Source organism: Ursus maritimus, unplaced genomic scaffold (genome assembly GCF_017311325.1).
Source record: "Ursus maritimus isolate PB19 unplaced genomic scaffold, ASM1731132v1 scaffold_7, whole genome shotgun sequence".
NCBI lineage: Eukaryota > Metazoa > Chordata > Mammalia > Carnivora > Ursidae > Ursus > Ursus maritimus.
Window position 1 is genome coordinate 52,464,915 of NW_024426885.1, and position 16,595 is coordinate 52,481,509.

A 16,595-nucleotide genomic window follows, 5' to 3' on the forward strand; every position below is an offset into this window, starting at 1 on the left:
CTACAGCACCACCAAACAAATGGCCATCTTGTCAAACTGACTTTTCTGCCAATCTGATAGTTCACTTCAATTTATTTTTCTAGAAGATTTATTTATTTTCATTTTAGAGAGAGAGAGTGTGCACATGAGAGTAGGGGGAGAGGGAGAGGGAGAGTGAGAATCCCCAGGCAGAATCCCCGCTGAGTGCAAAGCCCAACGCAGAGCTGGATCCCAGGACCCTGAGATCATGACCTGAGCCCAAATCAAGAGTCAGATGCTCAACTGACTGAGCCACCTAGGTGCCCCAGTTCACTTTAAGTTAGATTGGCTCATATGTATACCAATTTCTTTATCATTCTTTCTTGTACCTCAGACTTTCCTTATAGAATGATTTTCCTCATCTTTGAGGGGTGCTTGGGTGGTGCAGTTGGTTGAATGTCTGACTCTTGGTCCTGAGATCCAGCCCCACATTGGGCTCTGTGCTCAGTGTGGAGTCTGTTTAAGATCCTCTCTCCCTCTGCCCCTTACCACCACCACCACCACCACCCACTCTCTCTGTCTCTGTCTCTCTCAAATAAATACATCTTTAAAAAGACGTTTTCCTCATCTTTGAAACATATCCTTAAGAAGCCTTTATATATATATTACACATGTATGTTGGCTTTGGGTTCTTTGTACTTCCTGACTCTCAAGTTTTATGTGCTTTAATTCTGCAAAATTGTCCACTTCCACCATTATTTCTTTAAATAGTGCCTCTCCTATGTTCTCTCTATTGTCATCTGATGGGACTCCAAGTAGACATATTAGACCTTCTTATTTTTCTTCCTTTTAACTAGCGCTTCATGTTTATCCCTCCTCTGCTGCATCCTGGGGAGTTTGTCCCATGGTAATTTACTCAGCTCTCTCTTTTAGGTTTATTATCCCCTTTTGTTGTGTCTTACTTGCAGTTTAACTGGGCCAGTAAGTTTTTATTTCATTGATTCTATTTATCATTTCTGGAAGTTCTCTTTTTTTTCCTCCCACTTACATCTCCCTGGTCTTTTTTTTTTTTTTTTTTTTAGGGTGTCTTACATGTTCTTATTTTCTATTTTTTTTTATTTCTTTAGACATTTTAATCATAGTTATTTTGTATTCTTAATCTGATAGCACCAATATCTGAAGAACTTGGGGGGATGTCTAATGCAGTTTTTAAATAGTTTTGCTGATTTTGCTCATAATGGCTTGTTCCATCATGTGCTTTGTAATTTTGGATTGTGTATACTTCTTCAGATTGTGTGTGGGAATATTGCAAAACTTGAACTAAGGGTGCATTTGGCCAAGTATAAGTGTTGCATCTGCCATTTGTCTTATGACGTTACCAACCAACCACTACTTTAAGGACCAACTTGCCACTTTGCATGGATTATTTCCTGTTCCTTTTCTGGTGGTTAAAAATCAGTCTTCAGGTTTCTGATTTGGTGACTGCCTCCAGGCTAAATGTAGCTTCATCCTCTGCTTACCTGTCTGAGTTTCAAGTTCCTTTTTGGTTTTGGCCCTAGATTGCTTAATTCCTGTGAACTGGGCTATAGTATAAATAGATAATACATTTTATCTGGTGTTTCCAGATATTTTATATCAGATGTTTATTTTTTCTCCCAGAATAGGTTTGAGAAGTAATCATCTCTTCATTATTTACTTAACATGATAGAAACCAAGAACAACATACAAAACTCAGGCCCTTAAAATCTCTAAGTAACTCATCAGACTTACTGTTTATAAAGATGGAACGTTATATGGTTGTTATCGTTTTCTTTGTATCATTCAGAGTTATACTTTTTGTGTTTATTTCTTTATATAGCTCTTTTTTTTTGTTGTTTTTATGAAAGTAATGGTAATTGTACAATAGAAAGGCATAAAGGTAGAAAGACATAGAAAGGTAGAAAGCCATAAAGATTAGGAAACAATTTGTAATCCATCCCTCAGGGTATTGATTTAACATTTTTTAAATTTTTAAAAAATTTTAAAGATTTTATGTATTAGAGAGGGAGGGAGGGAGGGAAAGAGAGGGGGAGAGCACAGAGTGAGAGGGAGAAGCAGACTCCCCAGTGAGCAGAGAGCCCCATGTGGGACTTGATCCCAGGACCCTGAGATCATGACTTGAGCTGAAGTCAGATTCTTAACTGTCTGAGCCACCCAGGTGCCCTCAATTTAACATTTTGACATATTTCTGTCTAGATCTTTCTGGCTTTCCTATATGGCATTTGAAATTATCTGTCTTGGGTGCCTGGGTGCCCAATAAATAAACAAAAATCTAAAAAAAAATTATCTTTCTTAATGAAAAATGCTGTTCCGTTATGTTGACATATTGGCCTATACATTTCCTTGCTTTTAGTTTATTATAGTTTTTAGCTATAAAATTTGGTTCAGCTATAAAAGTTGTTTATACAAGGTGTTTCTTCCCCAACCCCTAGTACTAAACTCAAGAAAATAATTGAAAAATAGCATCGATTCATAGGCATAAAATTATTTTATCCAGTTTCATATTGCTGGATGTCTTAAGAGTAAAGTTACCAGTTTACGACTCCCCCCCCCCCATTAAATTTTGCCATTTTATGGTATAATAGGACACAAACTTCTCGAGTCGTAGTGTGCAGATTCCAATTCTGGCTCTTTGCTGTGTGACCTTGAGCACAGTAGTTAACCTCTCTCTACCTTAGTTCCTCATCTGGATTGCTTTGAGAATTAAATGAGTGACAAATGTCTGGCACATAGTAAGACCTCAATAAATGTAGGCTATTGTTTAAAAATATTTTTCTTTAGGGTTGTTTTAATTTCATATTTCTTTAATGATTAGGCTATTTTCCTACTTTTTAATTTTTTTTAAATTTCATGTGAAATGTCAAAAATTTTTTTAACTAGTTTTTTTTTTAAAGTAGTCTCCATACCCAACGTGGGGCTTGAATTCCTGACCCTGAGATCAATAGTTGCATGCTCTCCTGACTGAGCCAGCCAGGTGCCCCGTCTCCTTTTCTTAAGACAGAAGTTTTACTTCACAAGCTATTGACATACCAACACCAAAAGCATAACTAATTAAGGATTAATTAAGTTAGACTTCACCAAAATTAAACCTTCTATACTTCACACCATCAAGAAAGTGAAAAGACAACCCATACAGTGGGAGAGAATATGTGAAAATCATATTTCTGATCAGAGACTTGTATCCAGAATAATACAAAGAACTCTAAAAATAATAATAAGAATCAATTTTTTTTTTTAAAGATTTTATTTATTTATTTAACAGAGAGAGACAGCCAGCGAGAGAGGGAACACAAGCAGGGGGAGTGGGAGAGAAAGAAGCAGGCTCCCAGTGGAAGAGCCTGACGTGGGGCTCGATCCCAGAACTCCGGGATCACGCCCTGAGCCGAAGGCAGACGCTTAACGACTGAGCCACCCAGGCGCCCCAAGAATCAAATTTTTAAGTGGGCAAAGGATTTGAGTAGACCTTTTCCCAAAGATGATATACAAATGGAGAATAAACACGTGAAAAGATGCTCAGCATTGTCATTAGAGAAATACAAATCAAGACCATAGTGAAATACTACTTTATACCCAATAGAATGGCCGTAGTAAAAACAAATGGACAACAAGTATTAGTGAGAATGTGGAGAAATTGGAACCTTCATACATTGCTGGTGGAATTGTTAAATGGTGTAGGTACTTTGGAGAACAGTTTGGCAGTTCCTGAAAGTGTTTAAGCATAGAGTTGCCATGGGACCCAGGAATTCCACTACTGCATATAAGAGTAATGAAAACAAATGTCCACCCAGAAACTTGTACATGAATCTACATAATGGCATTATTCATAAAAGCCAAAAAACTAGAAACAACTCAAATGTCCATCACCTGATAAACAAAATACAGTCTTTCCATACAGTGGACTATTATTTAACGATAAAAAAGATGCTACAACATGAATGAACCTTGAAAACATTATGCTGAGTTGAAAGAAGCAGTCACAAAAGACCCTTTGTTACATGATTCCACTTATATGAAATAACTAGAATAAGCAAATCTATAGATACAAAAAGTAGATGAATGGTTGTTTAGGGCTGGGGCAGAGAGGGGGAGAAAATGGGTAGTGACTGCTAATGGTTACAATGTTTCTTTTTGGGGTGATGAAAATGTTCTAAAATTAGAATGCAATGGTGATTGCACAACTCTGCACATACTAAAAACTATTGTATTCGTTAAATGGGTGTACTTTATGGTATGTAAATTACATATTATTAATGCTGTTGGAGAGAATGGAAAAGGGAAGGAACTAATTTACAGGTCTGCCTTTCTTCCTGTCCATTCATTTGTTGCCCAGATTATTGGTTAGGAGTAAGATATTTGTCCTATGGTGATTCCTGCTATGCGAAAAAATTGCATGCTTCAACTTAATTGATGTTTCATTTTGGTATGATGGCTGATAATTGAAGTCTTGGGTTTTCTAGGTCCATGACCCCTGTTAGTGTGATTCTTAGCATGTTTCATTACCTTGTAGATTGTTCCTTTGTTCATAAATTTAGGATGATTCTTGTTTTTCCGACCTCAGAAGGTAGTTAAAAATTTCAAATAAAAGTGAGATAGCACTTTGAAAGCTGTATAGTCCTAAATAAATATTTCTAAAGTTCTCTTTATTTTCTTTCCCTNGGAGTAAAACACAAATCTTTTCTAACAGTTGAAGACTGTTTTGAGTTGGGCAAAGTGGCCTATACAGAAGCCGATTATTACCATACAGAACTGTGGATGGAACAAGCACTAAGGCAGCTGGATGAAGGCGAGATTTCTACCATTGATAAAGTCTCTGTTCTAGATTATTTGAGCTATGCGGTATACCAGCAGGGAGACCTGGATAAGGCACTTTTGCTCACAAAGAAGCTTCTTGAACTAGGTATGTTAATTTGGCCTAATTCAAGGTTTAATATATCTATATCTATATCTATATAGATACTGATATATATAGTTATATATAAAAATATATATATAATTATAAGTTATATATAGATATAAATTATGTATGATAATCATGATATATAAAAGTGCCAAGCTATATGACAAGATCAGTATATAATTCTGATAATATAACTATATCTTATATATATAATGATAAATATATATAATTCTGATATGTAATTTGTCATATAACTTTGGTACTTTTTTTTTCTTTTTCAAGTGTTTATTTAAGTTCTAGTCAGCACACAGTGCAATGTTAGTTTCAGATGTAGAATTTAGTGATTCGTCACCTACACACAACACATGGTGCTCACCACGAGTGCCCTCCTCAATACCCGTCACCTATCTAATCCATCCTCCACCCACTTCCCCTTCAGCAACCATCAGTTTTTTCTCTGTAGTTAAGAGTCTGTTTCTTGGTTTACCTCTTTTTTCTCCCATTATGTTCATTTGTTTTGTTTCTTAAATTCCACATGTGAGTGAAATCATATGGTATTTGTCTTTCTCTGACTGACTTATTTCGCTTAGCATTATACTCTCTAGCTCCATACATGTCACTGCAAAGATTTCATTTTTTTTATGACTGAGTAATATGCATTGGTCCTTTTTGTTATAAGTCAAGAGTCTGTTTGTTAGACAAATTTTATCCTGTATTTATCCATTAAATAAATGGCATTTTCTCAGCTAATGGTACTACAGCAGTGGCTGTGTTTCTCTGCCATGTACTCCTCAGGAACTTTAAAATCAGACCTAACCTAGTAGCTCAGTCAAAAATGTTTATTAACCATGTTGTCATATTAAATATTGACCAGTTTCCTTTGAAGAATGTTTTTGTTTTGTTGCATTTCATATTTTAAAATAGTGATTTGAAATACACTAAAAATATATTTGTCATATTCAGATGTTAGGTAATGTGATATCCTATGAGGATTTGATGACTAGTATTTCCAGCTTGTTGCTCTAAGTATGATCCAGAGACCATGTGCATCAAAATTACTTGGATACATATTAGAAATGAAAAATTCCTTGATCTCCACCCCGGACCTACTAAATCAGAATCTCTGGAGGTAGAGTTGTATGCTAATAAGTTCAGGTGGCCTTTGGTATATAATGAAGCTTTAAAACTTTTTAAAAATTAATATTTTTCTGAACAGGTTAATATGTGTATGTTAGAAGAGTCAAATAGTTTAAAAGGACTGGTTACCTGAAAATGAACTTCTGACAATTAGGTTATTTCTTGGTTGAGTGAATTAATAAATGGAGATATTAGTTCAAGTACCCCTTTTTCAGTATTTTGTGGTGATTTTTTTCCTCCTGACTTGAAGAGTCATTATAGGAAATTTTTTAAAATAGAAAAATATATAGAAGAGTCATCCATAAGCCAATCACTGGAAGATACCCACAAATTTTGTTTCCTTGTAGTATATACCCTCTTCCCTGCACATACTCACTTTTCCCTTTCTTTTACAAAATTAAGATCATATTTATATTATAACATATTTTGTGAGCAGTTTCTCAAAGACAAATATTTTACAAATCTAAGGCTAGATTTCCTGATCACTTCAGTTAATATCATAAGTGAAGTTTCTGTGTATTGTTCTTTTTTATTTGTGTGTGTGTGTGTTTGTGTGTTTGGATTTTTTTTTTTTCCTCCGGATGGGTGGAGTAGTCCTCTCTTCCCTCCTAAAAGATAGCTAAAAATCATGACTAGCAATTCTGAGGCAGTTAGTGGATTCTGGCTTATTTGAAAATTATGACTTTAGTTTCTCTTTTTCCATCTCACTTAGAATTTTGGTACTGAAATTCTCTCAGCCCTCGGAAGTAGGCTATGTTCTGCATTTATAATGTATCTCTGGTGAACATTGCTTTTGAACTGTATACACTGTCTTCCCCATGATGATTACATTTCGGTCTCAGAAAAATCTTTTCCATTGCTTAAAATAAGTAGAATGAGTAACATTTTAGAATTCATTTGGCATCAAATTGATCATAATTCATTTGGCTGATTAATAAGTTCTCAAAGTAGAATATTTGCTACTTTGACACAAATGGTTTCCTTTGCAGAACTCTTTTTATATAGGGTGACTGTATGTGATTTACTTGGGGCAGTACTGGTTTATACCTATTGTTTTGGTACAATAATTTTTTAAAAATATTTCATTTATTTAGTTATTTGAGAGAGAGCATGTGTGAGCGGGGTGGGGGTGGCAGTAGAAAGAATCTCAAGCAGATTCTGTGCTGAGTGTGGAGCTGGAGGCAGGGCTCATCCCACAGCCCCAGATCAAACCCGAACTGAAACCAAGAGTTGGTCGCTTAACTGACTGAGCTGCCCAGGCACCCCTGGTATAATAGTTTTTAGTAGTGCCTCCTTTCCCTCTCATAAGTATCCTGGTTTGGAAGCAAATTATATGGTCCTCTATTTCTATATTACTATATTCTGATGCTTGAATGACTGTAAACTTAACCACGGTCATGCTTTCTTCCTTATCCAATAGATCCTGAACACCAGAGAGCTAACGGTAACTTAAAATATTTTGAATATATAATGGCTAAAGAAAAAGATGTCAATAAGTCTGCTTCAGATGATCAATCTGATCAGAAAACCACACTGAAGAAAAAAGGGGCTGCTGTGGATTACCTGCCAGAGAGACAGAAGTACGAAATGCTGTGCCGTGGGGAGGGTATCAAAATGGTAAAGTGGAAAAGCCAATTGTGTGTGTGTGTGTGAATGTGTGTGTGTGTGTGTTTGTACATAGCTTTGGAGAAGATCAGAGTTCTTTTATATTTATGCCTATGTGGTAAAAATTAGAATTAATGGCTTAAAGTATTACAGTATGCCGCATCAACTTATTGTGGGTGTCACATTTAATATGGTCCAACTATTAGTAAAATAGCTTTAGAATAAAGCTTTTGAATCATTGTGCCATTTTGTGTATTTTTGATAATATAACTTTGCATAGGCCAAAAGAGGCTTATTTTTGTAAGATGAAGGATCAGATGGTTTAAGGGAACTGATAAGTTTTTTTCTTACATTTTAATGCAAAGGATATTTCCGCAATCTTAAGCAGAAATAATATACCATCTTAACCCATCCTGTAAAACAAAGAACTCATCTATACAATTATCTTTTGTGGTTTTGCTCCTAGTTGACTTGACAGGATTGCTTAGTGAAATGTGTTAGTCTATTTAAGAAATACTTAAAATGCAGAAAGAGTTTCAGCAGATTTTGGCTTTAACATTTATTTTTTTAAATACTCAAATGTGCCTATAAATATCCTTTTCTTTATTGTATATTTATGTATTTATAACTCAGAGTATAGTGCTTCAGGGTGTTAATAGTTAAAGGCCACAAACATAAAAGTTCAGGTCTGGGGAACGTAGGTTTTTGTTCAGCCTCAGGACTTTTCAGAGCCTTTTTATGATAATGTACATTATGGGTATGCTACATTTGCTTCGCAACATTACTTGATCATGCATGGAACCCTTTTTTAAGGAAGAGCATGTGGTACTAGTTTTCAGTTGAATGCAGGCATATGTAGAAGGAATTAGTGAATTTTTGAAGTAAGTACTTTTAAGTGTAAACATTTGAATAGTCTTTTAAGTTTTTCTCTGCTACTAATAAACTCAGGCTGGGTTGTATATTTTGATGACTTTTTGGTATTTGAGGACTTATTGTTGATAGCTTAATGTCTAACTGCAAATGCTTAGATCATATCTATGTTGACACATTTGAGAGCTAAGTTTATGGACTCCTGGAAGAACATGCTTACTTTTGCTTTGGGTGCTTGAGTAAATACAAGGATAATAACACTCTGATAGACACACGAAACATTTTTTTTTAAATTTCACACCTAAATATTTTATTACATATCTGTTGAAGATAAAGACAAAAAATAACCAAAAAACTATTGTCAAGCCTAAAAAGAATGCACAGTATTTCCATAATATCTAGTGTTCAAATTTCCAGTAGTAAGCAGATATTTTTTTAATTGCCTTTAATAACTCTTAAAGAAGAGATCAAAATGGAACCATAGGTATAAAACAGAAGTCTGCTTAATATACCAGTTTGTTGCTGTGACACACACGTCAACCCCACCCAAAGTCAAGGATTATCTTTATTCTCATACTAATTAATCTCATCATTGTATCAAAGACTTATAATAAATCTTTAGATTTGACTCTAGGTAAATAAATACATAGAGAATAAACATTCATCATTATTTGTCTTAGTATGTTAGCTAATAATTAAAACAAAAACTAGGGGCACCTGGGTGGCTCAGTCAGTTAAGCATCTGCCTTTGGCTCAGGTCATGATCCCAGTGTCCTGGAATGGAGCCTGCTTCTCCCTCTCCCGCTCCCTCTGCTTGTGCTCTCTCGCTCTGTCAAATAAATAAATAAAATCTTTAAAAAAAAAAAAAAAACCAATATTATTTCCACTTCACATATTATATACTTGTTTAATTGAGAAGAATCAGCGATGGATAACTTATTTAGTTAATATAGATTGAAAGGAACATTTATTTGTTTTGTCGATCACTCTGTTTTTAATACTCATCAATAAAAGCACCTGTCTTTAATAACTTATTTTTTCTTTTTTAGAATTACTCATTTTCATCTTTGCTTTTTAAAACTAACTAAATTCATTTATTTATGCTGCAAGCATCTAACTGGGAGGTATTTAGGAAAACCTGGTGAGGTTTTAAAAACTTTTAAAACTTTTTTCTGGGAGCTTCCCAGTCACTTTGTGAAGATTGGAGCCATGCAGTTCATTCATTCCATATTTTCATAAATATTTTATTATTTCTTTCATATTTAGACATCCAGACTTTATTTTGATGAGAAATGGGTTAAAAGTGAAACCCTACCTTTTTTCTTATTTAAGACCTAGCATCTCTCCCAGAAAATAATCATTAATAAAACTTTTAAAATCCTGAATGTCCTATTTGATGCAAAATACTTGCAGAGTACGGTGTTTTGTATATTCTTCCATCAATGCTCACAAGCATGATTATTGTTTCTTTTTTGCATAGGAGCAAGATTAAAACTATTATTACTCTAATATGTTTATCATTTCCTTAACTTTATGTTTAGACTCCTCGGAGACAGAAAAAACTCTTTTGCCGTTACCATGATGGAAACCGGAATCCTAAATTCATTCTGGCTCCAGCCAAACAGGAGGATGAGTGGGACAAGCCTCGTATTATTCGCTTCCATGATATTATTTCTGATGCAGAAATTGAAATTGTCAAAGATCTAGCAAAACCAAGGGTAAGTAATTTTTTTCTCTTTTTTCTCTCAATTTACTCTACCTGTGTATCAGTTTTGTCTTTGCAAGATTACAAAAATGATCATTGATATGGCAGTAACCCCACAGATAGTTTTAGGTATTGTCACAACAGAATGGAGTTGTTAATAAGCTCTATTTATACTAGCTTTTCGTCACTTTGTTATTAACACAAATAACATACCCTGCAGCTGGGTTTTAAGCACTTAATTATGAAAATCATAGATGAGATTTTTATTCACACTGATTTTGTTTGCAGATATTTCAGATCTTCCTGAAAAGGTTTTGTATATATTTTCAAACCCTTTAGTCTCCTAGGCTAATCAAAGACCAACTTTCTCATATCTTCTGTATTTTTATCTGGAAGAATACTTGAAGTATTTTTATTCCCGTTTGGGCACATTATTACTGGAAAGATATAATTGCACAAGCATCATGCTAATTTGAAATAAGGACATCATAGTTTTCTGAATTTAACTCCTATCACTTATCTTAAGGAAAACAATTTTTAAAAAAAATTTTATTTAAATTCAATTTATTTAACATAGTATATTATTAGTTTCAGAGGTAGAATTTAGTGATTCATTAAGGAAAACAATTTAAACACAATCTCATAAACTTAGTGTTTAGCGTAGAAATTCTTCTTTTATGAGAATCTGAGATGCTCTTGCCTTTTTTCCCATCGACTTGTTCTTAAAACCTATTTGATCTCATCGATAGTAATATAAACTACCATCACTGTCGTAAAGCGATTGTTAAATAAACATTAGGCATATCTGTGCTGTCTTATACAGGAGTTGGCAAATTTTTTCTGTAAAAGTGCAAATAATAAATATATTTTAGGCTTTGCTGGCCATACCATCTATCACAACTACTCAAGTCTACATTGTATAGTGAAAGCAGCTATAGAAAATATATTAATGAGTGTGGCTATATTTCAGTAAAACTTTATTTCCAAAAACCGGTGGCAGGCTGAATTTGGCCCATGGGCCATAGTTTGCTGATCCTTGTTATAAAGGTTTAATTATCTGGATATCTGTACTCAAACTTAAGGTCAGAATTTTTGTTGCTGTTAAGTTTTACTATTCCAAATTGGTACCTTTTTTTTTAACCAAAGATTACATTTTAAATGGAAAAGACTGGTCTAATATGTATAGCTGTTGTCCAAGGGAATTCTTATAAGTCTTTCAAACAGAGTACTACTTATATCATATCATATTCTGTCAGTATCTTTTCAATTTCTGTTTTAGTCCATTCTTTGTGGTCAGTAAACCCCGTAAACCAAAATATCTTGGTAGAATATTTTTTAAGAATTCATTTCAGTTTAGAGGTCAAGTCTTGTATGTCTGGATTCAGAAGCCTTAGTCTTCAAAAGGGACAACTCAGTTGGATTATTTTAATCAAAAAATTCAATGCCAATAAAAATTTTATACTCTTTTGTTAATCTCAGAATCATCTTTTTTTTTTTTTTTTAGTTTGAAGTCATTATCTTGGCTGTCCTCTCTTTCCTACTGTTTTTGTACATTTATGAGTTCTTTTCATCTGCCTTTCTGCTAAGTCCAAGATTATTTCCCTGTATATGTGAAATACATGAACCGATATGTTGAAGGAAGAAAAGATGGACCTTGAAACAAATTTTGGACATTAACCTTTGTAAACAGTTCCATCACTAAAAAAAATTAAAATCAAAAGTTTGAAATAGATCATTAACTGCAAATAGCCATTCTTATAACTATAAATTCGATTTCAGATTTTAGAAATTTCTTTCCTCACAGTCCCATCCTCCAACCACTGAAAGAAATTTAATTTCTAATCTCTGTTGTTTGTGTACCCTCCGTTCATGCAAAGCAAAAACAAAATTTAAAAAATAACGAAAAAATATAAAAAGCTAAAAAGCCAACTGTCTCTCAAGGCTCAACACAAGGTGACTGGAAGTCTATGGAGTTATTTTCTCTTTTCATCCTCCTTCGTAAAAATCCCAGAATTCTGACTGGTTGGATAAATGTGATTCATTTTTTTGTTTTGTAATGCAACTATTTTGATGGTTGGCTTCACAGCTGAGGCGAGCCACCATTTCAAACCCAATAACAGGAGACTTGGAGACGGTACATTACAGAATTAGCAAAAGGTAAGAGATGTGTATGTTGCATATTTTGCCCTCTAATGAGTGTTTTGTACATCCTACAGGAATATTCATTTAAGGGAAGTAGGTCATTTTCAGTCTGCAGCTCAAGTCACCGCCTATTTATATACGCATGGATAAACTGCTTTGTGTTTCACAGGTCTTTCCCTTTAACTAGAAGTTCTTTTCTTAATCTTTAATTGGTCTGTTGTTTTTAGGGAATTAATATGCTTTGCATTTCTCTTCAGGTCAGGAACCAAATCTCCAGGAAATGGCTTGATACTTGTTTTCTTTTTCCTTTTTCCTGCCAAAAAGGAAAAAAAAAAAAAGAAAAAACAGCAGCCTGGATTAATCTGGGAGTAGTCTTTGTTTATATAGTTCTCTTACATTCATAAATGCTGCAGTGAATTCACATCATTCTTCATGGTGATTTGTATTGGCATTTGTTCATTCATCTTGTGAAATACCATTGTCATTTTGGAGTAATCTGTATTCCTCCTGTTGGAGTTATTTTAAAAAACTTGCTGACTAGAAAGTTGGCAATGAAAAGAACAGAGTTATGCTTCTGATCTCAGTCTTCCAACTACTATTACTCATGAATTTATTTGCTGCCAGAGAGACTTTAACAGTTTTATCTCAGTGAGAGTTTTAAAAAATAAATTTAAAGAGACTATTAACTATTCTTTTGTCAAAATACTTAAAGGACATTAAACTTCTAGATCTGAGAAAGCTCCTGTGAAACCCAGTGCTATAAATCATTTACATAAAGCTTCAAATGATTTTTTTAAAAAAAGTGAAAGGACAATAAATCTACAACAAAAATATGTCAACCCATTTTCTCTTGATTTGGAAGTGGCTTTTCTTATTGCCACCTGTCTAAATGTTTTTGCTGATTTGAAACCATTACCTACCATCCAGACCAATCTGAACCCTTCCAATCACCTGTGGCTTGGCAAAACAAAACAAAACAAACAAAAGCCCAAAATTGCCTGCTACGTGAGTAAGTCCTTGTCCTTTCTCTTTTTTTGTAGCTGAGCCGAGCTACAGTACATGACCCTGAGACTGGAAAATTGACCACAGCACAGTACAGAGTATCTAAGAGGTAAGGGAGTAATGGAGAGAATTTTAGTCCTATTTGGACATTTTCTTTCTTGAGAATCTAATTTTCATAAAACCCAAGGTGTGGTTTTTAAGACTTAGGCTTTAGGCATGACAACCATGCCTGAATTTTCATGATAGACTAATAAACAGACGTGGTTATGGGGCATTAACAGAGATTTTCCTGAAGTAACTTACTAGGTTTCAAAATGCCTGCTGAGACTCCAGACCCCACTTGAAAAGTGAAGTTGTATTCCCGTATTGAAGTAAGAGAAGTTCCCAAAGAACCTTAATAGAAACAAGGACTAATTTGGCTTCTATAGTAAAACAAAGGTTTAAAAATCTCTGGGTCACCAGAATAGCTGTAGGTATTGAGAAAGTTCATGCCTTGAAGGATTCCATTACAAAGTCAATTGGTTACAAATTCTTTGCTTTTAACAATGTTTAAAGAGAATGTACTTAAGTTATTAGCTGATCACTGAAATAATTTTTAACAGTAGATTACTGTGTAACTCATGTATAACTTAGAAGGAGCCCACAGAATAAGTGACATTATTCCAACAGAACTCCTTTTCCATCTACTTATTTAAGTAATGGAGATTTCTCAGCTCTCATAAAAATGAGAATATTGAAAATAACAAAATAAGCTCCTTCCATCTCATTAGAAACATCTTAATATATTTTCACTTTTTATATTGGGTTATGATTGTTTAATCATGTTATTTAGACTAATGTGTGCTAATGATAATTGTAATAACTCATTCCAGAAGACATTATTATTTTTTTTTAAGATTTTATTTATTTATTTGACAGAGATAGAGACAGCCAGCGAGAGAGGGAACACAAGCAGGGGGAGTGGGAGAGGAAGAAGCAGGCTCATAGCGGAGGAGCCTGATGTGGGGCTCGATCCCATAACGCCGGGATCACGCCCTGAGCTGAAGGCAGACGCTTAACCGCTGTGCTACCCAGGCGCCCCTGGAAGACATTATTTTTAATAATTAGACCTTTATGTTAAAGGAGTTTATAGTTTTATCAATTTATAAAAGTATTTTTGTTGTTAAGAAGTATAATGTAATAAAAGACTTTTAGGCATAGAAATATATTTCTCTAGGACAGGGCTTTTCAACCTCAGCACTATTAACGTTTTGAATCAGATAATTGTTGTTGGGGGTTGTCATAGCTTTGTATGACGTTTAGCATCTCTGGTACCCACTAGATGCCAGTAATGCCTTTCATCCCAGTTGTGACAATCAAAAATGTCTCCAGACAGTGCCAAATGTCCCCTGGGAAGCAGAATTCCCACCACCACCCCCAGAGACTTCACCTATCCACCCCTGTTGAAAGCCACTATTCTAAGATAAGAATGGAATGAAAATGCAGTTCAAGGGGGGAAAAAAAGAATGATATAAAATTTCCCAAGTACTAAAAAAACCTTCATTCGTGTATTTTTTTTTTAAGTGGATCATGGTGGGCATCAAATCATTGTGGTATTTAGATTCCACTGGATATGTTAAAAAAGATCATTTTTCAGAAATTACCACTATTTCAGTGTGCCAGAATTAAATCTTTCAAAGCTATTTGATGAAAAATTTTAGTTGTCAACTAAAAAAATGTGCAGAAAGTAAGTACATAGATTTAACGACTATTTTAGGAGTTACTGGAACAAAAAAATTTTGGATATTATTGCTGTAAGTCATAGGAAAAGCACTAGGAAGGCTGTACAGAATGCATTGTTTCCTTACTCTTTTTGGGCAAAGCTCTATGTCCTTCATATGGTAGTAACCTTCAGCATGCCCACACACATACTCTGGTTTCCTAACTGTGTGCCCCATGCTGCCTGCCCCCAGCAAACTAGAAGACATGAAGAAAATTTAACTTCTATCATACAATTTTGATTTCATGGAGACTAAGGATTTGTAGAAATTAATTTAGATAATGTTTTGATACATGATTTATAATGCTTCTGTGCATTGTAATTAACTCTAAATTTCAGGTTAAAGTTCAGCTAATTTTTCATTCTATTACAGAATCTTATTCATGTCTTAAAAAATTAACCCTTTATTTTTTAAAAAATAAGCCATTGTATATTTTATCAAAGATTATTACATCGTTTTAGGCATTTTTACTGTCATAAGGCTTGTCACTAAATTCTCCAGGTTTGGATGCTTTTAGGAAGCACATAAAAGAAAATTTCATGAACTTAGTTCTTTGGAAGTCCTTTTTGGAAATTTTTTGTATATACAATGGACCTTTTGAAGAAATATCCAGCCCACAGAGTCATTGGACTCTTACCAATAAGGCAAAATAAATTACTCTTGGAAAGGTGATCTACAGACTTTTTTTCCTTAAGAACTAAATATTTCTAAACAGTTTGAGCTTATTTTTAAAATAGTCTGATTTTATAGCTCTGAGAAGCAATTTTGGATTTTTTAGAAAGACACAACCAAATATTATATACGGCAATTGAAGGCATTTAGCCAGCAGCATTAGAAGCAATGGAAGACTAACACCAGAATAAATTCAGCCAATCTCAGCCAAGTATGTAGAGTGTGTGTATTTGTGTTCAAAACAACCTAGTAACAATGGAATTCCATAACACACTGATATTCTTATTTACTCTTAAGGAAAATTGTTCAGCAAGTCTTTTAAAAATAAAATACTCATGTTGAGAGAGAGGCCTTAACTGTTAAAGAAAGAATTTGCTCCATAAAATATCCTAAACGTTTCATATTTTAACATGTAAGTTTTTGCTGTTCAGGGAATTTATTAGCTATGTCAAGACATTTTCTACCTATCAGTGGAATCTGAATTTTGAAGATTCCTACAAGCGAAATAAATGAGTGTTTTAGGTTTCCTTCATACATTATACCTCTGAAAAAGGCATCTCAAATGTAAAATAGAAAAATTAATGTGTACTGATGTCAGTTAACGTAGTTCCTTTTGCTGTGGGAACATGTGTATTTTGAATGGGTCAGAAGGGAATTTCAAATATCTGTATTTTGAGAAATTTCTAAGTGATTGCATCATCTTCCAAGGAAGGAAAAATATGTTCCAGCATCCTAGCAAATAGAATTTTATTTGGGTAAAGTATGTGTGGAAATCCATTACTGTTTATTTATTTTATTGACTATCTCT

At 34.1% G+C, this 16,595-nt stretch overlaps 1 protein-coding gene across 3 annotated transcripts in view; it reads left to right on the forward strand.

Annotated features, from left to right (window-relative positions):
* P4HA1 (prolyl 4-hydroxylase subunit alpha 1) overlaps positions 1-16,595 on the forward strand; it is a 102,348-nt gene that overhangs the window by 53,983 nt on the left and 31,770 nt on the right. The window contains exons 6-9 of one of the 3 annotated variants that reach the window (XM_040624231.1): positions 4,654-4,894; positions 7,452-7,648; positions 10,048-10,224; positions 13,394-13,464. In XM_040624231.1, the coding sequence (XP_040480165.1) occupies positions 4,654-4,894; positions 7,452-7,648; positions 10,048-10,224; positions 13,394-13,464 (686 nt within the window). Of the gene's footprint in view, positions 1-4,653; positions 4,895-7,451; positions 7,649-10,047; positions 10,225-12,297; positions 12,369-13,393; positions 13,465-16,595 lie in introns of all 3 variants that reach the window. The other 2 variants (XM_040624230.1, XM_040624232.1) reach the window with 2 other exon arrangements.